General features: G+C 42.3%; 1 protein-coding gene across 1 annotated transcript in view; it reads right to left on the bottom strand.

Moving 5' to 3' along the window:
- gtpbp1l (GTP binding protein 1, like) overlaps positions 1-27,659 on the bottom strand; it is a 41,502-nt gene that overhangs the window by 2,011 nt on the left and 11,832 nt on the right. The window contains exons 6-13 of the mRNA XM_063198927.1: positions 24,397-24,561; positions 23,094-23,217; positions 22,135-22,249; positions 17,753-17,897; positions 12,386-12,529; positions 6,467-6,641; positions 2,774-2,952; positions 1,824-1,967 (exon numbers count right to left, since the gene is read on the bottom strand). Of these exons, the coding sequence (XP_063054997.1) occupies positions 1,824-1,967; positions 2,774-2,952; positions 6,467-6,641; positions 12,386-12,529; positions 17,753-17,897; positions 22,135-22,249; positions 23,094-23,217; positions 24,397-24,561 (1,191 nt within the window). The remainder of the gene's footprint in view (positions 1-1,823; positions 1,968-2,773; positions 2,953-6,466; positions 6,642-12,385; positions 12,530-17,752; positions 17,898-22,134; positions 22,250-23,093; positions 23,218-24,396; positions 24,562-27,659) is intronic.

The following is a 27,659-nucleotide window of genomic DNA, read 5'->3' as shown; positions in this document are numbered from 1 at the left end:
TATGACTGAATTTCTTTTAAAAAAAAGTGACACGACACTGTAAATTCCTTCACAGAACTGACTTCACTGATACATTATTAGATCTTTTATGAAATAGAATGCAGCTTGTTACATTCACATTTGCATGAGTCATTCCAAGCTAAATGTGGCACTTTTTCCCCGTCGGAAAATGTGGTTTTAAAAGGGGAGAAAAAAAAACAGAACAAAAACAAAAAAACACACCTGTTGCCGATCCCTGGCGGGGTGGATCTGAATGTTAAATTAAGGTTCTATTATGGTGACCAAAGGCAACGCCACGGGGATCGGGTTTCTCATGCTTGACGTTCCAATTACCAGGTGCATTTAGACCATTCAACCATTACAGAGCAGCGAGGAGGGGTGGGGGGGTAGAGATTGTGTTTTTTTAAGTCAGTAGAACACAAAGGGAGCATCCTTGTTGTTGTTGTTGTTATTCTGCGGGAAATGAAAATTGTCCCTTTTTTGTTTACCTTGTTCTCTTTATTGCCGTCTTTACTTTGCATGTCCTCCTCTCCCATTGGCTATTATGGCAAGCAGTAAAAAAAACAAAAAACAAAGGAAATGGACCAATAATAGAACAGCACAATATGGAATGGAGTGGAATGAAAGGGAACAGGTAAAGGGAAGAGACATAGGTGAAAGGTCGGAGAGAGGAAGAGATAAGGAACAAAAAAAGAAAGAAATGATGGGAATGACACGAGACAGGAGCAAGGAGAAGTGTTAGACAGCCTTCAGAAACAAGAGTGACATTACAGACAGGTATCAGAGCAGAAGAGAACAGACAGTGACAGATCTGAAAGTAGAGCTCTGTCCTCAAATAACCACAAGTTTGCTTTTCTACCCATGTAAATAAACGTACTGTTTGGTTTAACTACATAAAGATCCATTTCCCCATTGTGTGTAAAACATGAAACTTCTTATGTTGAAGTGTTGTGTAGGGCAGTCTATTCTCAAAATGGGGGCCGTGGACCCCCGGGGGGCATGAGGAGGTGTTACGGGGACAGTGGCGGGTTGACAAAAAAGTTATAGCAAAAACAAAATAACTAACACACCAGTAAGTGCTGCACAACTACAGGCTTTGAAGGGAGCTAGAGGGGTTCCCAACCTTTTCCAATGTGGGGCCCACTCGAAATTGTCACAAATGTTCAGGGCCCACTTCTGACCCAATAAAAAATAAAACTGAAATAAATCAATAGCAACACACATCACAATATGATTATAATTTGTAGAAAATGATTTCAAGGCCTACTTGGAATACCTTCAGGGCCCACCAGTGGGTCCCGGCCCATAAGTTGAAAATCACTGAGCTGGAGAATGTTTTTTTCCTCAAGTCTTACTATTACCATTTTAACCTTCTCTTCCATTTCGTTATTTCTCTTTTTTGAGTGGTGACCTGTTGCTGTGCTGACCATTGGTTCTGACTCTGTGCATGTTCAGGTTAGCTACCTACAGTAATTTTAACTTTCAGTTTGATTCTATTACTTTATTTTACTTATTCTTTTTTTAAAGAGTGGTGTCGCATTGCTGCATTGAGCTTTGTTTGCCCCCTAACAGCCCTGTGTCCTCATCCGCTGCGGTTCCTCTGTGCATGTTCAGTCTGACTACAGCCATCATTTCGATTTCATTACCTTATTTTATTCTAATATCTATCTTTAGGAGTGTAGCTTTGTAGTTGCGCTGAGCTCTGGTTGTCCTCTAATGGCCCTAATATATTCAGTCTCTGGTGACAGCTCGCTGAACTTTTAATCTTACATTTTAAATCTTTCAGTTTTCATCGTGTTACGTTTATTAATTCGGGTGGTCACCTGCTGCTGTGCCGAGTTTTGGTCTAACGAGCCCGCGTCCTCGCTGGCCGCCGTGGTGCCGTCTCCGCGCGGCGACAGCTTTTTGCTCGACTGCATTTTCAGCTGCTGCTGCTTGGAGTGTGAGGGCAGGTTGTTAGGCAGCAACTGGAGACAGAGGGAGAAGGGGGGAAAAAAAACACACACACATGAAAAAAACAGCAAGGCTGTCGACCAAGAGAGAGAGAGAGAGAGAGAGAGAGAGAGAGAGAGAGAGAGAGAGCAGATGCTGTTGGGGATGACATTTTCATGATTTACTCCGGCTAATTCACTCGGCGCTCAAGACAAACACAAAAAAGGGAATGGCTTCATTGCAATGAGATTCGATCCTAAGTGAGTTGTTTAACAGTCGTACGACAAGTGCTTGGAAACAGTATTACAACCATAAATTTAATGATTCAATAAACACAACAGCATGAACCGACTGGAACCAAACCTTTGGCTAAGATAATGGCTCTGATTTGGATTAACCTGTGGCGTGTATTTTTTGTACAGTTTATAACAAAATGCCCATGGCAATTAAAACATAATCAAGCAATCCTTCATCAAGCGATAAAGCAATCCTTCATAACAATGACCATAAATGTCTCTGCTAAATCTTCACTCAGATGGTACAACTGCGCCTGCAATTATTGATGGTGAATAATATTTGAACAATGTGATGAGAAAGCCTCCACTGAGAAGGTAATCGAAGGAGTGTGTGGTACTAAGTCTTGAAATCCCCTGATGGACATTGCTTTTCAAGCAGTAAATGTGGTTTATGTGTCTAGTTCTGTATTGTGCCGCTTGCCTGTCAGAGGGGTGGGGTGGGTTGGAGTTTAAGAAATGCTTAAGTCTGAATTCAGTGCCACAATCTCCCATACAGCTGCATAGCCTTATGTCAAGGAGAAGCAGTTAGTCCTCTTGAGACTGACCTTAGTGATGGTGCCAACGGCCTTGGTGCGTCCCTCCCGGAATACCAGCCTCTGCTCCGTGTGCAGGTACTCTGGCGTCTTGATGAAGCGGAAGTGGACCAGGGCCTTGTCGCCCGTGCGTAGGCAGTCGCGGTTCATGGTCAGGATGGTGGCCGTTTGCCTGATGCTGCCACAGTGAACTGCGGAAGAGGGGGAATTACACATTTGATGAGGCGTGTGACAAGTGGGCTTAAAAGGTGCACTTTGTAATATTTTTATCAGTTTCTTTCCAGAATTCATGCTGCCCATTCACAAATGTTACTTACTACCACCATAAAACTCCATGTATTCATTATGACAGGGAAAATTATACTTTTCATACATGAAAAGGTGGATCTTCTACATGTACACCATTTTGCATTTCCAGAAATAGACATTTCCAGCTGCAAAACTTACTGTACTCTGGTCATATTAGCAAATAGTAGTTAAAGTAGTAAATATCAGGAGTAAATATTAGAGATCCGGTTCCGGATCCGGAAAAGGCAGCATAATAGGGTTTTTCACAGGATCCGGATCCGGCAGGATCTTAAGCAGTGGATCCGGTATCCGGCAGTTACCTAAAAAATCAGGATCTGGTGCATCTCTAGTTTTTACCTAGCCTAGGCTTTTCAGTCAGTCTTTCACAACCCCCTGCATGGAGTGAAAGCCCTTTGGAAGCGGCCGTTGCAGGCAGTTTGTCAGTAAGCCAATGAGTCTAAAAAATAGTTTGAGCCAACGTAATAAAAAGGGCCCACGTGTGCGAGTAGACTATGTGTTTCAACCCTTTCGTAGGATCCGGTATCCGGTTCCGGATCCGGCAGGATCCTAAAAATCAGGATCCGGTGCATCTCTAGTAAATATTCATGAAAAGATCAAATTTCACAATGACGTGACGACCATGTTGCAGAGAGAGATTAGCATTGGTCATGGGCACATGATTCTAGATAGCACTACCTGCCGGTCCGTCTGTCCATCTGTTGGTCTGAAACTAATTTGCTTTTCGCTACAAGATACTTGACCGAGATCTAGGTCTGCTGACCTTGTACTGAAGCCATCAAGGATGCTCAAAGTAGGTACACACTTCTTTGCTTGTTATAACAAAGGCCCTGACATTTCAAAATGAAGCTTTTCTCCTGTTAAGCGTTTCCCTCTGTGCTTACTATCATTAGCTCCTCATTCATCATGTCCAACGTGTCCCTCCCCCGACAGTGCTGCTAAAACGCTGGTGGGGCTGCAGTCACACATGTAAGTCTTGCATGCACATGTGCATAGTTGCTGACTTACCTTGTTCATGTTTAAAATAACTTCCTTCATTTGCTATTCCCTCTCGCCCATCATAGGGGTGGGCTGGTGGCATGTGCAAGACTAGCGTGCACATGGGTATAGTTGCTGTTTTACCTTTGAATCAGGGTTCCCACACTTTTTCCATGAACAAATTCAAGCTCTTTTCAAGCACCTCCAAGCACCAAATTGCACCTTTCAATAAGTCGCTGGAAGGGGTGTGGCGGTCCTCCTCCAGAAAATGTTGTGTTTTTAAGATGCAATTTCCTGCATTCTCATAAATGTTAGGGTGTCGAAAGGCAAATCTCATTTGACATCTCACTTCCTCAGATTTTTTAAGTACCGGAACATTTTTTTTCCTATTATTTGGCTTACTGAGTTTGACTTGACAGAAATTTCAAGCCTTTTCAAGCACTTCAAGCACAAAATTCAAGCATTTTCACAACCTTGAAAATACTTAGTTGAAATTCAAGCAATTTCAAGGAATTCAAGCACCAGTGGGAACCCTGTTGAATTCACTTCCAGGACTTGCTATTCCCTCTCTTTTTCCTCAAGACTTAATTTTCAGTTTTATATGACAGGAGAGTGAAGGTGGTGACAGGAAGCGAGTTGGGACAGAGAGATGGGTAAGGGTCGGCAAAGGGCCCGGGTCGGAATCGAACCCAGGTCGGCCACGTAACAGACGAGTGCCGTACTGTAAGCGCCACGGTGGGGCCTTGCTTTTGTGTGTGTGTGTGTGCCCTTCTATGCGTGTGCCAGGGTTTCTGCACATTTTGGATCACCAAATATAAGACTTTTTATCATCAGAGGTCTTATATTTGTCTTAAAAAGTAAGACCGCCGCTCGGGGTGAGGCATTGCAATATATTAGTTTGCATTGCTATAATGAAATGTAGGCCTAGTACATAATTATATATAATAAACAATATTATATGACTACTGTGCTTTTATAGTGTAGCCTAGGGTAAACACAGTGTAAGTAGTAGCAAGGTGTAACTGATCTGCCTACAGACACCATGCATGCATATGGTCAGTTAACTGAGAACTGGCATTTAATTGAGGGTCCCACGCATGTTTTGACGGCCTATGGAAAAATCAGATGAATGTTCATCAAATGCCTTTAAATGTACACATTAAAATGGCTCAACAATTCATAATTTCTGATGGATAAATAGTTGAATGCACTTTGCTATTAGGAGAGAGGACACCTGGTGTCAAAAGGGTTAAATGTACGACTACTCTGAGTGCCGTTTCTCCTCCTCCAGCTCGCTTTATCAGAGACGGGTAGCAGAAGCAAGCGTTCTACTTTGAGCTTAGCCTGTCTGTAGTTTGTGGTTCTCTAGATGGGACCAAGAAACGGCGCACAACTTGGAAGCGATTTCCAGCATGTCCATAACAAGCATTTAGCGCGTTTACCGTTGCCCATCTGGTTACCGATTTGGACATTACGCACCTCGCCAGATCATTGGCTTCGTACATATTCTGTTACTCATCCGATTTCGTATTGCCTCGCGCTCACTTCCTCATGCTGCCATCATGTTAACGAAATCATTTTGCATTTGACAGAGGCCTCAAATAGCCTGTCACGTATCTAGAGGCGATTTTGAAAGTGTAGGCTATTGTATGAAGGAACAATTATTTTCGAATACGGTCATAATGGACTTTATGAAATGAACGCTTTACATTTAGCAAACGCTTCTACCCAAACGCGAGGGCATGGCTAACATGCTTACGATAGACGACATTTAAAAACTTACACTCAACGACTGATTAGGCGTCCTCCCGACACAGTTAACATCAAGCTTCATATTCCGACGTTGCTTTGGATAGCAGCTAACCATTTTATTTCTTGTCCTCAAGCCACATTACACTGAACGTGCATCTATCTACCCATCTCGATTCACGTTCATATTTTTTCGACCACTTTTTCGACTGTTTCTACTAGAACATGCAAGTAGGCTAGACGCGCTGCGTCCACAGGTCTGCGGCTGCCCCCCGCTGTGGCCAGCGGGCTGCGCTGCGCCACAAACACAGATCAGTTTCATCTACTTTTCCGCATCTTGATAAGGGACGTATGCCGGTTAAATAATAGCGTCAAAAAATAAACCTTTTTCTTACACTCAAGCTACCCAGATGAAATATAAGACCTCCCACGTAAATATAATACCACACTTCCAAAAATTGGCGAAATATAATGCTTTATAAGACCTTAAAAAACAAATATTAAAAGTAAGACTTTATAAGACTTTTTAAGGATCCGCGGAGACCCTGGTGTGCGAACCTGTGTGTGTGTGTGTGTGTGTGTGCGCGTCCATGTGCGTGTGTGTATGTGAGAGAGAGAGTGCGAGTGTGTGTGAGTGTGTGAGTGTGCGTGCGCGTGTGTGTAACGCCTCACCCATGGCCTGGTAGCGCGGCGAGATGGTGGTGGGGTGATGCAGCACCAGGATCTCGGCCTCAAACTCCCAGCAGGCCTGCGGGCTGAGGCGCGGCGACACCATCACCATGCCCTTGCGGATGGTGGAGCGCTTGATCTTCTTCAGGGCGAAGGATGCCGTCTGGCCGCCACGGACCTGGGTATGACATCACAATTCATTAGGTGGCTCTCAAACTCCCGCCCCCCACTCTGACCCGTATTATGACCTAGCAATATTCATGCGACACCCTCTACTATATTCCAATTGGCTGAGTTTTTGTCCATTAATAGGCGGTTTCATGTAACGTTTACAGTCAAAACAAAAACAAGGCATGAACATTCTATGGCCCTAACTTAATTTCCGGTACACTTCCGCAAACAATACACTGCATCGGATCAACACAGCTACACAAGCGCGGTATTTCATTTGAGAGTGGCACAGAAAATGAAAAATAAATGTTGTTTTCCATTTTTATGACAGCAATCACCCATAGGGGGCACTACGCGCCCATTTTTGGGGTAGATGTAAAAACGTCACGATCGTATTAATCATATTAATTTAGCCTCACATAGCCTCAATGTAAAGGAATAAAGCAGTGATGGCACTTTGGCAACATGGGTCGGGTGATGGTGTGTCTAAAAAACACGGCAGCACATAATTATGTAGAACTACAGTTTGTGTTTGTTGTAGGAATTAGGGACTTAGTTGGGCTTGCATCTGCCTACACTGTTACAGGTTAATTTAGTTTAAATGTAGTCGCAACGATTCCTTCAAGTTCTGAAAAGCAGCTGTTACTACTAAACTTCTTGGGACAAGGACAACGAAATACCCAAACTGTCATCTGCTGAAGAAAAGGATAAACGGCCGGATTGTATATATTTTGGACAATTCAGCAGACGTCTTTGATGTCGAGGTTAATAGCAATGCTAACACAGGATATGACTGACTGATTAGCACTGGCTTGGCTGCTACGTCAAAATGTGGATTACATCGACAAAATTACGAGATGTGCCGGGGTCAAGAAAAGTTTTAAGGTAAGGCAAGTTTAATACAGTAGTCAGGGACGTCTGCACGGTTGAACAGGGTTTTGTTTTTTGTTGTGCTGTGTATGCTTTGAGTCAAGTTGCTGGCTTGAACTCACATGTTGTCATTAGCTGGTTGTGACTCGTCACTCGTGTACAGGGTGTTTTTAAGCAAATATTGAATGTCCGTGACCACATGGTTAGGCTTACCTGATTTTAGGTAAAATGGCCTACTCTGGTATTTGGTGGTGAGGTTTCGTCTGTCTGTCTGTTTATCTGTTGCTGCCACTGATACACAGGTGGTCCTTTCAGATTGAATCAAAAGGCAGCCTCACACAGGCACGAATGCACGACAGTAACATCCTGGTGCGCGCTCGAAAGAGAAAATACTGCAAAGTATGAATGCTATCTTCAAGCGCTTACAAAGTTGGCTATTTTCACGAAAACTTACAAAATGGAAACACAGTCTCGTAATGTCGCCACACCCCAAGGTTTCTAGCCTACTGTAGGCTAGGTTTGTTATGGTCTGTCCAGGAAAGTGAAATAACGTCCCCGTTTTTAAAAAAAACAATGCACAAATTCATATTAGCCCATTGAAATAAACATATAACTAGGCCTGGGTATTGATTGACAATTTTCGGTTCCGGTTCCATTTCCGGTTCCTTCGTTTCGGTTCCGGTACCAGAACGGTTCCATTTTCGGTTCCTAGAAACCCTGAATTAAACCTGCAGTTACCCAAAGTGGCCAGTAGATGGCGTAACGGGTCTGTAAATCATGAGTTTCCCTGCCTGCCACAAGGCGGAGCTCCTCGTCACTTAAAGCGATGGTTCGGAGTAGAATCACCCTAATGCCATTTGAACCGTGACACCCATCCACCTTTACACCCGAAGTGTTTTCTGCCGCAGGCTTACATCAACAGAGTTGCCGTGTTATTCGATGTTTATTCCGGATAGCTTGACTCAAGCGCATATGGATACTGGGCACCGTCTCCAAACTTTCCCCACAAAAATAACATGTCATGACACCAAACTTCTACAGTATAACAAATGTGGTTTGTACTCACAAAAAGATGAATTTGAAACTTTGTACATAGTCCAGGAGTTTATTAGTAACAACACACGAGACGATTAGCTCTTCTGCTGCTAAACATCCGTCGACGTCACTTCCTCCAGCTGGGACTTTGTTGATGGAAACAAATAGGCCTACACGTGAGTCCGGAAGGCGGAAAACTCAAAAAGACAGCTTGCGCTACAACTAGAAATTAACCACTTCGGAATTAAATTTTACCACGTTTAATAAATAGAAGACGATGCCACACTCCTGCATATATCCTGGCTGTGGACTAAAACACAAACCTTACAATAAGTGGACAGTCCCAGCTGGAGGAAGTGACGTCGACGGATGTTTAGCAGCAGAAAAGCTAATCGTCTAGTGTGTTGTTACTAATAAACTCCTGGACTATGTACAAAGTTTCAAATTCATCTTTTTGTGAGTACAAACCACATTTGTTATACTGTAGAAGTTTGGCGTCATGACATGTTATTTTTGTGGGGAAAGTTTGGAGACGGTGCCCAGGATCCATATGCGCTTGAGTCAAGCTATCCGGAATAAACATCGAATAACACGGCAACTCTGTTGATGTAAGCCTGCGGCAGAAAACACTTCGGGTGTAAAGGTGGATGGGTGTCACGGTTCAAATGGCATTAGGGTGATTCTACTCCGAACCATCGCTTTAAGCAATGGCGGGTTAAAGGCATTTAATTCTATACAGCATTCATGAATAATTGCATGCTGCAAGTTGTCCTCTCGGCATGGCTTGGCAAGTGTAATAAACGGTTTTGATACTGATAAATGTACTCATGTCTGATTAAAATTGTTCTGCTGTACGGTGCAACTTCACTTCTGGTACCAATTATGTCAAGCGTGCCTGACATGATTTTTTAATGTAGCCTAGGCCTACGCTACCCAGTCTGTCGACAGCTGGGGCTTTTCTACTAGGTTCTGCAGAACTGTTCTAACTCAACTAGGCTTCATAAATATCCATGAAACTTGACGGGGACTCGATGGTGCTATCTCGCACGCATTTCCATACAGGGACTAGAACTGGGCCGTATGATCAGCTGCTGCAAGTAGCCGCGACAACACTGCTTTCACGCCATGGTGAATCTAAGCTAAAGAGTCCTAATCTAAACGATATATAGGCCTAAATATATATATAACCAGCGATCTCCTTCTCCTACAGACATGTGTTAGGGCTTGTTCGAAAGCTGCGAATCTTAGCTTTTTACAGTTTTTTACGGCACGTTTTTATGTTCTTTCATTCAAAAGTTATTGAACTGTAAGCGGCCGCTGTTGCAAGTGAAAAAATAGCGCTTTCCAACCATTTTTTTTATCTCGTCATTTTTTTCCTAACAGCCAGCGATCTCCTTAACCTAGACCTACAGACATGTGTTAGGGCTTGTTCGAAAGCTGAGAATCTTAGCTTTGTACAGTTTTTTACGGCACGTTTTTATGTTCTTTCATTCAAAAGTTATTGAACTGTAAGCGGCCGCTGTTGCAAGTGAAAAAATAGCGCTTTCCAACCATTTTTTTTAATCTCGTCATTTTTTTCCTAACAGCCAGCGATCTCCTTAACCTAGACCTACAGACATGTGTTAGGGCTTGTTCGAAAGCTGAGATTCTTAGCTTTTTACAGTTTTTTACGGAACGCTTTTATGTTCTTTCATTCAAAAGTTATTGAACTGTAAGCGGCCGCTGTTGCAAGTGAAAAAATAGCGCTTTCCAACCATTTTTTTTATCTCGTCATTTTTTTCCTAACAGCCAGCGATCTCCTTAACCTAGACCTACAGACATGTGTTAGGGCTTGTTCGAAAGCTGAGATTCTTAGCTTTTTACAGTTTTTTACGGAACATTTTTATGTTCTTTCAATCCACAGTTATTTAACCTTAAGCGGCCGCTACTTCAAGTAAAATGGCGTTATTCTCCAGCCGGATAGAGAGGAAATCTTTTTTTGTCGCTGTGTTCTTTGTTCCCTCGAATTAAACCGACGGTCTAAATAGGCTACATTTGTACGTCCCCAACACAAGACCAGTTCTTTCTAAGTTAGCTCTTTTCACGGTGTTGCCGTTGTAAAGATGCTGCAACTCTCTGCACGCAAGTTAATCGAATGCAAGAGCAGGTGTTTGAACAGGTTGGATGTATTGCCATTCTTGCATGATAGCCTAGTTTATCGCAGATATTGCAGCGCGCTCCTTCCTTATCTACTTTCCTGAAATATAGCCACGCTTTCGACAGCATGTTTTTGTTTCTCAATAGTACAATCAGCTGGTTGAAAATCAGCTGTCTTATCAATCGTTTAAATGAGGTGCGAAACGGGAAAAGGAGGAGCGTGGTCAGTTTGTGACACTTGATTGGCTGAAATGGCCGCGTGCTTAAACACACATTTGATGGCAGTCAGACTTCAGGAACCGAAACGTGGAACCGACAGACAAGGCACGTTTCGATGCCAAGTAGAACCGTAGCTTTTAATTCGGTTCCATCAAAGAATTGAATTTCGGTACCCAGTCCTACACATATCATAAATGGTTCACGCTCGCACGACAATGTGTCCCGTTTTTTTTAAACCACGAAATGTGGCTGGCAACCCTAGGTCTGCTTTGGTAAGATGTGCAGACTGGGCATCATGTAGGCCTACACATGAATTATCTGCGTCACGTTTGTCAGCGGATTGGCACCAGAAGTGAAGTTGCACCCTACCGCAGAACAAATTTTTTAAAAAGCATTTTTTTTCACCAATATTAAAACCGTTTGTAATTATATTGGCAGTGCCGACAGATTGCAGCCTACCAAAACATTAGCAGACCGGAAGTTTACTTCGGGTCATATCATGTCACCAAGCAACAAGCAAACGTTCCATGAAACCGTCTATATAGCTTAACCAATTGATGGAATTGTGTTAACTGTTAACCATTACATTACATTATATCACACATGGCTGATCCTTTTATGCAACTTATTTATGATGTTATTATTTTATTTTTATTTATTTATTATTTTTATGTTATTTTAAGTACAGGGTATTGGTTACAGTCCGTGGAGCAGTGTGGGGTTAGGTGCCTTGCTCAGGTGCCTTGCACCTCAGCCATGGAGTGAGATAGGGAGTGGGAGGGTGGGATTTGAACCGGCAACCCTCTGCTCTAAAGCCAAATCAGTTAAATCTCCTCAACCACAAGGCCACCGTTGCCCCTAGTGGCTACCCCGTTATCCATGCAAATGGTTGGCTGACTACCTACTTGATGGGCATGTGCTTGCGGAGGATGGACTTTTTTTCTGCCAGGACCCCTGAAGATAAAGTTACTCTACTATTTGGACCTAACAATATTCATGCAACAGGCCCCACTTTATTCCAAATGGCAAAACGTTTTTGTCTGTTAATATTGCTTAAAGGGACACTGTGTGAAATTTTCAGTTGTTTATTTCCAGAATTCATGCTGTCAATTCACTAATGTTACCCTTTTCATGAATACTTACCACCAGCATCAAATTCTAAGTATTCATCGTGACCGGAAAAATTGCACTATTCATGCATGAAAAGGGGGATCTTCTCCATGGTCCGCCATTTTGAATTTCCAAAAATAGCCATTTTTAGCTGCAAAAATGACTGTACTTGGACCATACTAGAAAATATTTGTTTATTACTTAGTAAACTTTCATGTAAAGATCAAATTTGGCAATAGGCAGCCCAGTTTCAATGAGCAGCATAGTTGCAGTACCTTTTTTGACCATTTCCTGCACAGAGTCCCTTTAACCAATTCATGGAAGTGTGTGAACTGATAACCAGTGGCTTTCTCGTGTCTATGCCCATGGTTGGCTACCTACCTCCTTGACGGGCATGCGCTTGCGGTGGATGGACTTGACGGCGATGGGGATGAAGGCCCCCAGGGGGTCGGGCCCCAGGAGGAGGGTGTCGTTCAGGCGGATGAGGCCCCGTAACGTGGTGCCGGACACCACTGTGCCAACGCCCTGAGGGGGGAGGGATCGGAAGAGATCAATCAATTCATTAATAAATCAATTCATGAATCAATCAAAATGTATTTTCATAGCACATGCATCGCAAGCACACAGTTGACTCAAAGTGCTCAATGCGCAAAGATAGACACAGACACACTAATGCACGCGCACGCACACTTTAAGAGTGAAAGCAAATGGAGACAACAATTCCGAAACATGAGAAAGGTAAACAAGCAGCTATGCACATTTGCAACATTTACATGGTGTGACGGCAGCCCAGCGACCAACCACCATCTGAGCAGGCTGGTTAGGGTAGGGAGACACCCAATTAGACATGATGAATGATCAGCTGATGCTACTTAACGAGGGGGGATATAAACATGCATCACATCAGGGTCCGTGAGTGAGTGTCTCTACCCATATGCAATCACACAATGATGCACTACCACTCCAGCCTGGCCGCCACCACCGCTCAGTTTTATTGCACTACAGCAACTGGGTCAGGTATGACAGCTAGGGACAACCGTTCGTCAACTTATTATTTGACATGCACAGTTGTTATTGGTTGTGTCCAGTTGTTATGTCAGGCACTTTGCTGGCATATAAAGCGTTGTTATCCATATGATAATGACCTCCGCCAATCAATGAATTTAAAGTATTTTTGAACTCAGTCCATAACAGACCAATGCTGATCTGGCTGTGCACTGATCTGAGGAAATGACATTAAATTAACCTTATCTGTAGTTGGAAATCCAAGTTCTCTCAAACTCACTGTAGCCATACTACAAACTTCAACCATTCGCAAGGACCAGGAAGTTAAGAGGGCCAACCAAAGAACCAGGCAGACCCACCATGAAGCCGATCATCCTGGTCCGTCTGTGGTTTAGCATACGTCACCAACCCCAAAGGACAGTGATTGCTTCAATCATAAATGTGCAAGCCATATAATAAGTGGATTGAACAAAGCTGTATGGTGGTCAGATGGACTGGAGGTCAGGTAGCTCTTACAATGTGAAAAGAAAACCAGCGGATGTGTCAGATGAACCCCTCTGCACCACTAAGAGAAAATGTAGTAACTGTGCAAAAAAACCCATAGTGCAGCGGCTAACCAAAACAATCGTTCAGTTTGTGATACAAGCATGAAAATTGATACACATGTAGCCAAAGGCATTCTAAAAAGAACTGGATATGGAGCCATCGTGAATTTTCAACATGGTGGCCATATCAGCCATTTTTTTCAAAATGGCCGCCAGCAACAACAGGTTTCTTACGAGTAATGGATATACTATGACATTTTAGACATATTTACCATTCATACTACTTGGTAAATGTCTTATGGATCATTTAAAAGTTGTCATGAATATTCAAGATGGCCGCCATTTTCAAGAAAAAGGCCATTACCGCTACGGAGCTGAAAACAGAAAATTTAGAACGCTGCTGAAATTTAGAACGCTGCTTCCATACGACCCAGTACTGTACTGTACTGCACTAAACTCTACTATACTGTACTGTAATGTGAAATACCGTACTGTACTGTACTATACTGTATGCTACTGTACTGTACTGTACTGTACTGTAATGTGAAATACTGTATGCTACTGTACTGTACTTTGCTATACTGCACCGTACTGTATGCTACTGTACTGTACTATACTACTGTATGCTACTGTACTGTACTATACTCTACTGTGCTTTTCTATAATGCACCATACTGTATACTACTGTACTATACTGTACTTCACCGTACTGTATGCTACTGTACTGTACTATACTCTACTGTACTTTCCTATACTGCACCGTATTGTATGCTACTGTACTGCACTGCACTGCACTACATTGCACTGTACTGTACTGTACTGTACTGTACTGTACAGTTATAGAACTGAAACATGTAGAGCATTCTGAGGTCATGTACAATAGAAAGCAAAAAAGTGTAGTGGGAATAAGTTGTTACTGTTGCCACTCAAAATCTTCAAGGTTAAGAAAAGTCATGTGGCAATTTGTTTGTTGGGTGGGGGGGTATGGTAGACTATCCTTCCTCCCAGACTATTTGTGTGCCTTTCATATCAAGAAAATGAGTACCGGTAATGATGTACTTTTATAGTATATATACCATATGAGAATTGTTGTTTTATATAGATATTTATCCTGTGGGTAAGGGTGGCACATGTTGTCCATCAGCTGTCAGTTTGAAGTAGCAATGGAAGTACTCACTGACTAACTGTAATGCAACTTGTGACACAATTACAAGGTGAGGACTTGTTTGCAAATTCAGGGAAACAACAATTGACCTCTGCCTACTTGCGCAACACCTACTTAGAAAACATTTCCATTTAATTTGACATACTGTAGCCTACATGTATATTGAGTAATCTCTCTGCAATGCCATTCTACAAAGATGGCTGAAATGCACTCAATATATGCACAATGCTACTTGTGAGAATGTAGAATTAGGTGATCTTATGGGTTCTTCATACATATGGAGAGGTCCTGTCTTTTACCCTCTCTCATACAAATAAAAAATATCTGTTATGTAAAATAGAGAATGGAGAACCTGCTATCTTGGACATCATCTTGCACTGAAACTTCCCCATTCAGATGCTGCTGAGCAAGCATTAGCAGTAGTCGTCTATTCTCACCATAGTTTTAGTGTGGGAAATGTTCATTTGAATTCAGACCAAGAATCTTCTCAAATCATTCACAATGGTACATTTGCTGTCAAGCATGTAAGCACAGATTTATACTTTCACACTATGTATTACAATAATCGATTCATTAATGCAATGATCAATGCAGCAAGTTCCATAATCGATGCAGCAAATTTTTTTAAGTTTCAATGACGTCCGTGGATATTTCAGGAGCAAATGAATGTTACATTAAATAAAAGCACTTCAAAGCATTGAAAACTGCAAGACTGATACAGAATACAGCCAAAAAATGTTGCTCAGTATCTGACAACTTGTATTGCCTCATCATGACTGATGAAACATTTACTTTGCTTTCAAAAGAAATGTAATGCATTGCAATACATTGTAGAATGGAATGGATTGGAATCGAATCGCTATCTCTCAAATCGTAATCGAATCATGAGGGCAGTGCCAATGCACACCACTACTATGTACATTTTTGTACTTTTCAGCAATCTGGTCAAGCAGACTACCACTGCCCTTTCATCTCTGCTGAGTCCGGGACTATATTAACATTGTCAGCTTAGTATAATGTCATGTAATAAATGCATTACACAACATGACATATTGTATATGATAGTATAAAGTTTTTTTTTCCTGAGGGCTCCTAGGCTAGAATTACAGCATATACCCTAAGGAAACACAATGCAAAGTGCTTTTGTCAGTTCCGTAATGGTAAAAACCTTTAACAGACTCCACTATTGTATGACTATCTGACATGGGCTGCCATTTTGAAAGAAACAGTGATACTATACTGTATATCAAGTATAGAATGAGATAAAAGGAAGCTTCTGGTTAATTCCAAAGTTCCAAATTAGAATTCTGCATCATGAAAAATGACTGATTTGACACCGATATCAGAGAGAGTAGAGAGAGAGAGGTTCCATTGGCCCATTGTTTCCTGGTTCTATTATGGCCCCCCTTAGGCAGACCTAGGCAGACCTAAGGACTGTTCTATTCATTGTATGAGCATTATGACACGGCCCTTTAGGCAGACCGGAACCTGGTCATGTTAGGTGCCCATAGAAACCTATTATGTTGGCATATCTCTATTAAAGAATCTCTGCCGATATCACCTATATCAGATAAATCATACAAGTGACAGCGGCCATCTTGAAAATGGCAGCCATCTTAAATATTCATGACAACTTTTCAATTATCCATATTGCATTTTCCAAGTGGTATGAATGGTAAATATGTCTAAAATATATTGAATCCAAGAAAACTATTGTTGCTGGCGGCCATTTTGAAAAATGGCTGCCATGGCCACCCTGTTGAAAATTCACGATGGCTCCATATCCAGTTCTTTTTGGAATGCCTTTGGCTATATGTGTACCAATTTTCATGCTTGTATCACAAACTGAACGATTCCTTTATATTTTGGAGCTAAGCTATTAGACTACCAGTGAAACTGAGGAAAAATACCCCCAATGTTGTTTTTCCAGAAAAAAAAAAAATCTGTCAGAAAAGACAGAGAAGCTTTAAAAAAAATGAGTTCATGTCCCGTGTAAACTCAGTTGGTGACAAAAGATGTCGATACTGCCTTTTGGCTCTGTAGAGGAATAATAGGTTTTCTGTATCTCACCCAAACAACGTAGATAATCAACATTTTACAAAACAAACAAACAAACAAGAAAGCAGTGGTGTAGTGAGGAGATATATAATTTAAAAAGAAATAAAAACATCATCTTGAGCGATGGTCAGCACTGTCTGAATACCCCGAAGACCAACAGAAAAGCATGCAGAAGCTTGACACATCAAACTCAGGGGCGAAAAAACAAACAAAATAAAACTTTTAGACACTCGAGCCTTGAGACTTGTCAACCTGTGGGCATTTTAGTCCAGCACAAAGATGTAGAAGACCAATTATGGTGGCCTGTGGGAGACATTTAATTCAAGTCGACATTAGAGAAAATGGAGAATACATTACTGCCTTTGAGTCATGGACCACTGAACTAACAGGACAGCTCTAGCAGAGAGAGTAGAGAGAGAGAGGTTCCATTGGCCCACTGTTTCCTGGTTCTATTATGGCCCCCCTTAGGCAGACCTAGGCAGACCTAAGGACTGTTCTATTCATTGTAGGAGCATTATGACACGCCCCTTTAGGCAGACCGGAATCTGGTCACGTTAGGTGCCCATAGAAACCTATTATGTTGGCATATCTCTATATACTTAAAGAATCTCTGGCTCTAGTCTTCTACAGCAGGCTCATACGAGCGGAAAAGGGCTAGCTTTGAAACCCAAGGCTGACAGACCTGTGTCAAGTGCAAACACTCGAAAAGGCTGAGTGGTTTTCGATCTGACCAACACACCAACCAACATACTGTAGTGTGCCTTTATCTGTGCATGTGTGTGTACAGTATGTGTGTGTGTGTGTGTGTGTGTGTGCGTGTGTCTTCAGCCACCATTGGCCTGTACTGAGAAGGTGTAAACATTTACATGAATGTGGTGTAGTCTGACTGTGTGTGTGTGTGTGTGTGTGTGTGTGTGTGTGTGTGTGTGTGTGTGTGTGTGTGTGTGTGTGTGTGTATCTTCAGTGACCACTGACCGGTACTGAGTAGGTGTCGTCGATCTGGAACTCTGCAGGCTCGTCGTCACGGAAGGATGTTCTGGAGGAGAGCAGGTTGAGGAACATCTTCAGGAGTTCCATGTTCTCCCCCGTCACGTTGGAGATCTGGAATATCGGACACATCCTGCGGTGGAAAAACACACAGACACAAAGATATAGCAATAGTCAACATCATCATCATCTTCTTCAGCAGGTCCACGTTCTCCCCCTTCACGTTGGAGATCTGGAATATTGGACACATCCTGAGGGAAAACGCACAAGATATGACAGTAGTTGATGTCATCGTCATAGCCATCATTGTCATCAGGTCCTTGTTCTCAACATCACAGTGGAGAGCTGGAATATCAGATACATCCTGCCCGCCCCCAAGGCACGGGGAGAAACACATCGACACACAAAGATAAACGCACACACAAAAAGAGAGTCACAGACACACACGCGTGTGCACGCATGCACAAGGTCCTCAAGCCAGCTTTCAATTCCAAAAACATCAAAGCCCTACTACACCTCCGCCACAATTTTCAGATTCATATTGAAGGAGAGAAAAAAAGAAATAAAACAGGAGAAAAACAACAGGGCACAACATTGGCATTTCAAAACCTCACGGGGCTCAGACATTGCCTCAGACATTTTTTTTGCAACAAGAGAGAATGATTTCAGCTGCTGGCAAAGCTTACGTTAGTGAAGCAAAAAAACAAAACAAAATAAATAAAATATAAAAAACAATGCACTATTGATCATAATACGCCATGATTACTTGTCAGCCTGATCGATATGATACTCTCGTACAAAGGGTCTAGAATGACCAAAGTTGAGAATCGATTACTGGAGGGAAGGGTGAATGATTTTACCCAATTCACGTTTGCTTGTGATATGTAAAATGCTCGCATCCAATGAGTCACTACCCCACTGTTCACTGAAAGTAGTCTCCTCCCAGATGACCAGACCCAGAGGCAACATGGTTGGATATGCGAACTGACAGCAGCTTTACAAATGGCAAGGTGAAGCTAATACCAAAGAAAGTAGATCTAACAAGAAGCGTCATTTTGTTTCTTTTCCGGTATCCACTTTATGTCGGGTGAACGCCCCTTTAGGAGACCTTCGGTTAGGAGACCTTCGGAGTCCTGAGGTTGAGAATCAATGAAGTCCCCTTAGCGCTGTAGATGGCGGTAGCACCCGTCGTGTGCAAACACCACGAAAAGAGAAGAAGAAGGAGGGACAACGCCCCCTTAGGAGACCGAATTTTGAGCACTCGCTTTTGCATTGAGTGGGCGTGTTTCGAGTCCTCTTTATTAAATATCCAACCTCTTTGCTAATACCATGCCTCTTCCAAAACATTTTTTAAAATCATTGGTTCATTCACACAACTGGCTGAAAGCCAGTATTACCTAAAATATTTGAATGAATGCAGACAGACAGATAGACCAGTGGACACAAATATAGGGCGTCTGAAATAGAAAATAGAAAAGGAAGGGAAAATAACAGGGAGTGCACTTGGCATTCAGTACGACTGAAGCCCAAAGAAGAAGGACGTTTTCAAATTCTGTCCTCTCCTTGCCTCCCTCCCCCGAATCATTATGTATACGATAAATATCTCATCCCTCATTTCGGCACAGCCTGCACACTCTTTATTTCCTGGTTGTTGCAGGCCCCCATGCTGGGCCTGGGAGAAATTACCCATGGTTCCGTACTGTGATGTGAAGTATTTGAGTTGGGAAGCCCAAATTAGAGGGAACTGAAATGAAAGGGTGGCCCGATTGGGTATTCTGACGGCGCCGTGGTGGTACTTGGTGGAGGAAAGCACTGGAGGCTGTGTGTAGCCTCCAAGTGTGTATTTTGTGTGGTAGTGGTGGTGGGGTAAACGGGAATGTGTGTGTGTGTGTCCGTGCGTGCGTGCGGCTGAGAGAGAGAGAGAGAGAGAGAGAGAGAGAGAGAGAGAGAGAGAGAGAGAGAGAGAGAGAGAGAGAGAGAGAGAGAGAGAGAGAGAGAGAGAGAGAGAGAGAGCAATAATGTGTGTGTGTTTTTAAGGGAATGTGTATACTGTATGTGTTGAAGTGAGTGAGTGCGTGCGTGCGTACGTGTACTCTTGCTTTTCGAGCTATAATTAACTTGGCCAAAGGAGGAAGACGGCCAACATTTCCATACACAAAAAAAAACTGCTGAGATGGACAGAGCTGATGGGGGGAGAGAGAGAGAGAGAGCAGTAGAGAAAGAGAGAGAGAGCAGTGTTTTTGAAGCCAATATCCCATTCATCCTAAAGAGCATTGGCCAGCACTGCACATCACATCACATCGCCCCTGGACTGAACTCCAACGAGAGGCTAACTGGATCCCCTTCATTTACAATATGCTGATCTGGGCACGTTTTGATTTATTCTGCACACATTTCCTCAAGCTGTATTGTTACTGTATTGTTAAGGCAAATAATTAGACTTAAAAAAACACCATCCCTCCCTTTCAGGCAAATACATCCCCTTTGTTTAAGATAAGATAAGATGGGCCTTTGTTGTCTATTTAAAAGAGAATGGTGTCTTCAAAGACACCATTGTTCTGAAATGTGTCTTGGGCAGTAGCAAGACACGGGTTTGTCTTGAGCAATTGAAAGACACCATTGTTCTGATATCCTGAATGGTAATTCAAAGACAATTGTTACAAGTTACTCGTTTTCTCTAACTGAAAGGAACAGTCCACTGTACCTCCATAATGAATTGTGTTCTTTTCTGAATTGAGACGAGCAGATCAATGCCTCTTTGAGCTTTGTGCATGCTCCCAGTAAAGCTGGGCTTACACTGTGCGACTTTTGCCCCGATTTTGCCCTGATTTGGCACTCGCGCGACTTTTTGGGAGTCGGGCAAATTTCTTGCTCAATCGCAGGTCAATCGTGAGTCTCGCATCGTGCAGTGTACATGGGGTAACGACAAGCAATTTCGCCTCACGATAGTGCAATCGCGGGGTCGCAAGAAAATCAAAACGGTTTGATATCCAGGTCGTGGCTCGTGCGTAAATCGCACAGTTAAAGCAGTGCTACGACCCGATTTGACACTTCACATGCACAAATTAATAGGGCCGTGCGATTTGCTGTTGAGCGCGACCTCATCTCCACCTCAGGTGCGCAGGTTCCCTCGTCTGCATACCGGGGAAACATGCCTGTCGCGTCACGCAGTGGAAGCATTTGGCTCGCATCCGACTGTCGGCTCGTATAGTGTGAGGGCGTGAGTCGTGAGATGTGAACTTTTAAATAGTGAAATTCCATCGTGCAGTGTGAGCAGGAGCTTAATACCCACGAGCGAAAATATCGCACAGTGTATGCCCGGCTTAAGTCAGACACACTGTTACTCCTGTTAGCATATACTAGCTAGGCTCAGCAGGTCTGATGGTATTTTTGGAGGCAGAAGTTAGAAGCGACCAAACTTTGTTTACATACGCTTATATGACCAATTCAACCAAATATATTTAGTTAGACAACATGAAATGTAGTGATTTTCTATTGGGGGCAGGGCAAACAGGAGTGAAGGTATTAATGTGACGTTGAACCCTGCACAAGATGTAACCAGAGACGATCTATATGCACGCTGCAGGTGTTTGAGGGCTTTTATCATTGATTAAATCATGAAGTTAAACATGTATTGCTCTACGAATAGCGAATATGTCACCATCTCTCATTGATCTTCATTGTTTTTCATTGTGTTGCTTTTCATGATTACAATGACCCTAAACATACACCTAAGGCCAAAGTTGATTTTCTGGAGAGGTGAGAGCGATTCAGGGATTAAGTATGACACCCGATCTGCGCATTTTAAGTGTTTTGAAGTGACTTATCTGCTCATTTACACATTATGTTCGATAGGCGACAAAACTTTTGTCTTGTGAAAATCTGCCCTGTCTGTGTTCAATAAAGGGTCAATCTTTCTTTGGTGCATGAAATTTATTTTTGTACATACATTTTCATTCGGGAGGGTTGTAGCTTTAATATGAGTGACTTCTGAAGCCAAGTGATTAATTGAAAGTCAGGTTATTAGCTGTTATTCCAAACAGATGGATAGGCGACAACTCTTTTGGAGACGGGTGTAGACCCGATTCAGGACAGGGAATACACTAGGGCAGTGCAATACATCATATTAATATTGCGATATTAATATTGCTGTCAAACAATATAAAATGTCATGATATTATCGATTTGAAACAATAGTTTTGTCATTTGTCTAACTGCCGAAAGGTAGGTTAGGCTAAGCACAATGCAGTCCCCTCCACTTGAGCCATTGCGAGCACAAAGCAGACTTTGTGCTTCTATCACATTTAATCAATCTCAAATTGTAAAAAATAAAACGGTCGACACAGTGAAGTCACTCAGACCAGCATTACCTCTCTGAGCTGAAGTTGGAGGCGGTGACTATGACGTCATCCTTGTTTTGTACCAGCACTGGGATTTTCCTGCAGCCCGGCGACTTGAGTAACCGCTGCAGCAACTTCAGGGTCTCTGCACACATGGAGAGAAAAAAGGAGGAGAAAGAATGCACACACATCAAAAAAGTGCAGGTAGGTGCTGCTGGCACAAAAACTTTAAAGGGACACTGTGTGAGATTTTTAGTTGTTTATATCCAGAAATCATGCTGCCCATTCACTAATGTTAAATTTTTCATGAATACTTACCACCAGCATAAAATTCTAAGTATTCATTATGACTGGAAAAAATGCACTTTTCATACATGAAAAGGGGGATCTTCTCCATGGTCCGCCATTTTGAATTTCCAAAAATAGCCATTTTTAGCTGCAAAAATGACTGTACTTGGACCATACTACAAAATATGTGTTTATTACTCAGTAAACTTTCATGTAAAGATGAAAATTGGCAATAGGCAGCCCAGCCCAGCAGTATACTTGCAGTACCTTTTTTGACCACTTCCTGCACAGTGTCCCTTTAAAGTGAAAAAAATATGAACAATGCACATTGATGCAACCCAATTGTGAATTTGAATGTGGATTTTTCCAGACACGCCCTTGGTCGAAGTTCCAAAAATGTGAAGGGGAGACACCGCTTCATGGGGCACTTAAATAGAGTACCACTTCCAATGCAGCTTCTATTCATAAGATTGTCACATTTACATCTTAATTTAATTATAATTACATTATAACATAATCACATTTTATATGTTAGGAGTTAAGTCACGAGTTTGTATGAATAGTCATGAATTAGCCAAGCCTCCATGAATGTGTTGATGCTGTATTCATTGTGTCGTCAACATGCAAGAGATTAGAATAGGTGTACTATAATGACACACTTAAATGACTGGCAACTGATCCACTTGTCATATCGTACCCACCTTGTAAAATATTGGCCGGGCACATGTCGATTTTTGTGACCACAACAAACACGGGAACATTTAGTGCCAACGCGAGGCCCAGGTGCTCTTTTGTCATGCCCACAATGCCAGCATTACTGCCAACCTGAAGAGAGAGAGATAGAGAAAAAAAGAGAGAGAGAGAGAGAAACAAGAAAGAAAGAAAGAAAGAAAGAAAGAAAGAAAGAAAGAAAGAAAGAGAGAGAGAGAGAGAGAGAGAGAGAGAGAGAGAGAGAGAGAGAGAGAGAGAGAGAGAGAGAGGAAGAGGAGGTGAAAGTGACCAAGTATGATGGACGGAGGAAAAATGAGAGGAGGAATAGAAAAAGAAAGGGATATAAAAGAAATGAATGACAGAAAGAAAAAAAACGTTAGAGTATGTGTGTACATGACGGAGTGAGTGAATATGAGGGTGAGAGAGGGGGATGAACATAGGGAGAAAAAGAAGAAGAGCGGTAGAGAAATGGAAAAATCAAGAGAGGGCATTAGAGAAGGTAGCCTTCAAAAAAATGAAGCAGTAGGCAGTCCTATGCCTTAATGGCAGGCATAATGGTTAAAGTAAAACCGCCCACACAGACATTAAACACACAGAGAATAAAAAAAAATGATTAAGTGCCTTCATGAGACCAATTTGGGAGCGCATCAAGTGACTTGGCCGCATTCTTCAGATGGCCATTTTACAGGTGCATGGGCTGCACACTGTGTATTAACTCCAAAAATACTTTATTTCATTTAAACATATGGCAACGTTCCGATCCAACAGGGGGATCTTCCTCATTTTTGCCTGAGGAAGATCCCTCTGTTGGATCGAAACGTTGCCATATGTTTAAATGAAATAAAGTATTTTTGGAGTTAAAACACAGTGTGCAGACCGCTTCATCACACTACCTACTACTTTTTGTATGGCACCTGGACAACTACCTGTGGATGTGCGCACCCTACCTCCAAACACAGGTGCATGGGCTGCCACAGCAAAAACTAGCACCGCACTCCACAACTAACATAAGGGGAAGACATTCTCTCCCCAGACATTTTAAATGATTTAGCAGAATGAAATAAAGATTACGTTTTGAACAGATAATCAAACCAATATGCATCCACTCTATAGCTTTTCCATAAGTTAATCTGTGTCAAGTATGTCTCACAAAATGTATACACAGCACAACATTCATGTAATGTTCAAAGTGGAGAAGACTTAATGGAAATTATTTTATTGTTTTGTGAACACCTGTTCTCAAACTGATATCCATCAATCTCAAACGGATATCTCTCTGTCTGACTGTCTTACCATGAGCATGCAGAAGTCGGGCAGGTGTCCGGTCATGCCGAACACAGTGGTCTTCAGGTACTTCTCGTGGCCCGCCAGGTCGATGAAGGTGATGACCTTGGAAGAGCGCTCACAGATCTTGGTCCAGTCCAGACTTCCACCGTGGCTGTCCGGCTTGTTCACCACCTGAATAACAAAACCATGAATAAATACGAATAAACAACGAATAAATCAGAATAGATAATACGCGATAATGCAGATCTCAGATGATCAAGATCATCTCAGTGAGACAATAAATAGGTCGCTCCAAGCAGATTTTGGTCCAGTCCAGACTGCCTCCATGGCTGTCCAGCTTATTCACCACCTGAGGCATGAAAACTAATTGAATAGGCATGAATATATCTTTAGAGATATTTTCCGGGCTTTTTGCCTTCATTATGACAGAGAGGGAAGTCAGGGAAAATGGGAAGACGGGAAACGAGTGGGGAGAAAGAGAAGGGAGAGGATTGGGAAATTACCCTGGGTCAGATACGAACCCGGGTACACAGTGTAATAGCCCACCGAGCCAAGGCAACCCCCACAGTCATGAATAATTAATTAGCTAATCTCTCAGAAGATCTCAGAAACCATGACCATCACAATGGTTTATTACAGGATGGATCTTGGTCCTATTTACGGTAGACTACCACTTTTAGGATTCTTGCACACCTCCTTTTGTCAGGTGCGTAGGAGTGGATCCACTGGGTCAACAAGGTATAGAGACAAAGAAGCTCCCGCAAACTTTTCATATTTTCACTTGCAACGTTTCGGTCTGTGACCATCACAGAACGAAACGTCGCAAGTAAAAACTCTGCAAATGTGAACAGTGTGCGGCAGCTTCTTTGTCTCTACCTATTTAGACTACCGCCATGGCAGTCCGAAATATTGAGCACATGAAGGAAAGGGCTTTGGTTTGGGGTTGGTTTGGTTTATTTATGAAAATAGAAAGACATTCAGTATCCAAGGTATTACATGTGAAAGCATTATACTTATTTCCAACATGGTTCCTGATGGAGAAGGACTAGACATACAAGCACATACCAGAAACAACACAAACCCAGAGACAGGTCAGAAACCCAGAGGGGCATGGTCAACAGGAATCAGACACACAAGAAATTCGGAGAACCATGGACATTCAAAAGTCTCTCAGATTTCTTTTCAAAATTGAGAAAAAGACCTGACAAACCTTGACAATCTATTTCAATGGTGTGGTGAACATGCCAAGCAGAGGGGTCAAGAGGGGTCAGTGGGTCAGACAGACACAAGCAGCGATACTGAGAAACACCCCACGACTCAGATGATCACATCGATGTCCACACAGCAAGGCCAGATCGATCACACAAGCCTAGCCAGTAGCCACACACTACAAGGCTTCCAGCGCATTCATAGACACACAGGCATTCACTAATTCAATCAGATTTCTTTTCAAAGCTGAACAAAGATCTGAAAAAACAGAACGACAACACAATAGTGTTGTGCATGGCCAGCTGGAATTGGTCACACAAGACAAGCCAATGTTGAGCTAATTGCAATCAAGGCATACTGTAAGTCATCCTTCAGTCAATCTTCAGATTTCCTGTTTTTTGTTTTGTTTTGGACGCACAGACAGTATCCAGTGCCTAAACATAGAACAAGAGCAAACACTTGACAAATTAGGTACTAATCTGGTTCTCCATTTTCTCTATTTCTGCAGAAGCCCACAGGCCGCATAACCTAGTCTGGATTTACCAAAGCCTCATTGCTAATTTCATTTGTACAGAGAGCCTGGAACTGTGTAACTGTGTAACTGAGAAACGTTGTAACTGTGTTCTGTTGAAATTTGGAATAAGTGTGCCATTTTATCCAATCACTAACATGTGTTCAGGTCATTGAAAAATGACTTCTGGTGGGAGGGGTTAACTCTGCTGTTGTTTGAAATGTAGAGTAGAGTAACTTTATTAATCCCCAAGGGGAAATTAAGGTTAAGTGACTAACTGCTGAGGGCAGCGCCCCCTGTGCCCCAGTGACCAAATGTCAACTTTCACAGATTTGATCAGGGGTTGTGAATGGAGGACAGGTTTGCCGTCTTCTTGCGTCCGACCTCCAACGGTGAAGTACTGGACCAACTCTACAGGCAAACATATTTTCTGCCGTTTGGCGGGTGCATCTAGTTTACTAGGACATTACATCGTGGCTGATTTAAGGTTAATCTGACTTCCATTTGGGAGCTACGGCACAAAAGTGGAAACTAATGAATGTTTATGCCTTGTTGATCAGCGCCTTCACCTCCCATTCACAGCTCCTTAGCTAACGCAACTCAATTAATTCCATTAGCGAACACATACAGATGAAAACTTAACAGTAATGGATATTAATACAACACTTAATGCCTTATTGATTTCAACTCCTACGAGGCACAATTAATTTGGTTAGTGCGCATGGAGCGAGAGTGTGAAATTGTAATTTTCTTCCAATACCCCGCAGCACTCTTTATGAATTAAACTGTAATGGAATGTAACCCAAAGGGGCTTAAATTAACGTTATGGCAGAATTAGTCACCCACACAATCTTAAGATCTCTCTCCGTTTGTGCAACTTGCTTGCTTCCTTTTCCTTATAAGTTTGCAGCCTGCTCGACCCTTTTCTTGAAATTAAGGTCTGGACATACTCAACAGGCATGTTCACTTTACGGTGATCGGACACTTTAATCTTGTTAGTTTTACATGTACTTGTTCTTTGCTTGGCCATCTTAAGACACATTTTTATGCCTTAGCTTTTAACTCTTTATAAACTTCCTAGTTTTTCTTATCTAGTGTTTTACTTATTGCCTGCTCTTCTTTTAATTTGTTATATGAGCCCTCTGTAGTTTTAGCATATTTATTGGCACCTTAATTAGCCTCTTTTTATTTTTTTTCAGACACTTCTTGTATATATGCACTTCCAATTGGTTATTATTGTTTTTAAGTGCTTCAAAGATTACACTGTTTCTATGTTTATTTTTATTTATTTTTTTGTTGTCTTTGTGTGTCTTAAGGGGTCCTCAAGTCCTTTTATCTGCCTGTCCAGCACTTTGGTCAGCTATCTTGTTGTATTTTAAAGTGCTTTATACGTTTGTAAATAAACTTTGACTTGACTTTTGACTTGACTTGGCTGCTAGAAAGTATACCCAGACAAAACCAAGGGCACAAAAGAGTCTGACGTCAAACTGCAGCAAAAAAAATGCAAATACCAGAGAGCACAAAGGCCCTGTGGTGGTGTACTAGGCTG

This window comes from Engraulis encrasicolus, chromosome 1, assembly GCF_034702125.1.
Source record: "Engraulis encrasicolus isolate BLACKSEA-1 chromosome 1, IST_EnEncr_1.0, whole genome shotgun sequence".
NCBI lineage: Eukaryota > Metazoa > Chordata > Actinopteri > Clupeiformes > Engraulidae > Engraulis > Engraulis encrasicolus.
This window is presented reverse-complemented; position numbering and strand designations above follow the sequence as displayed.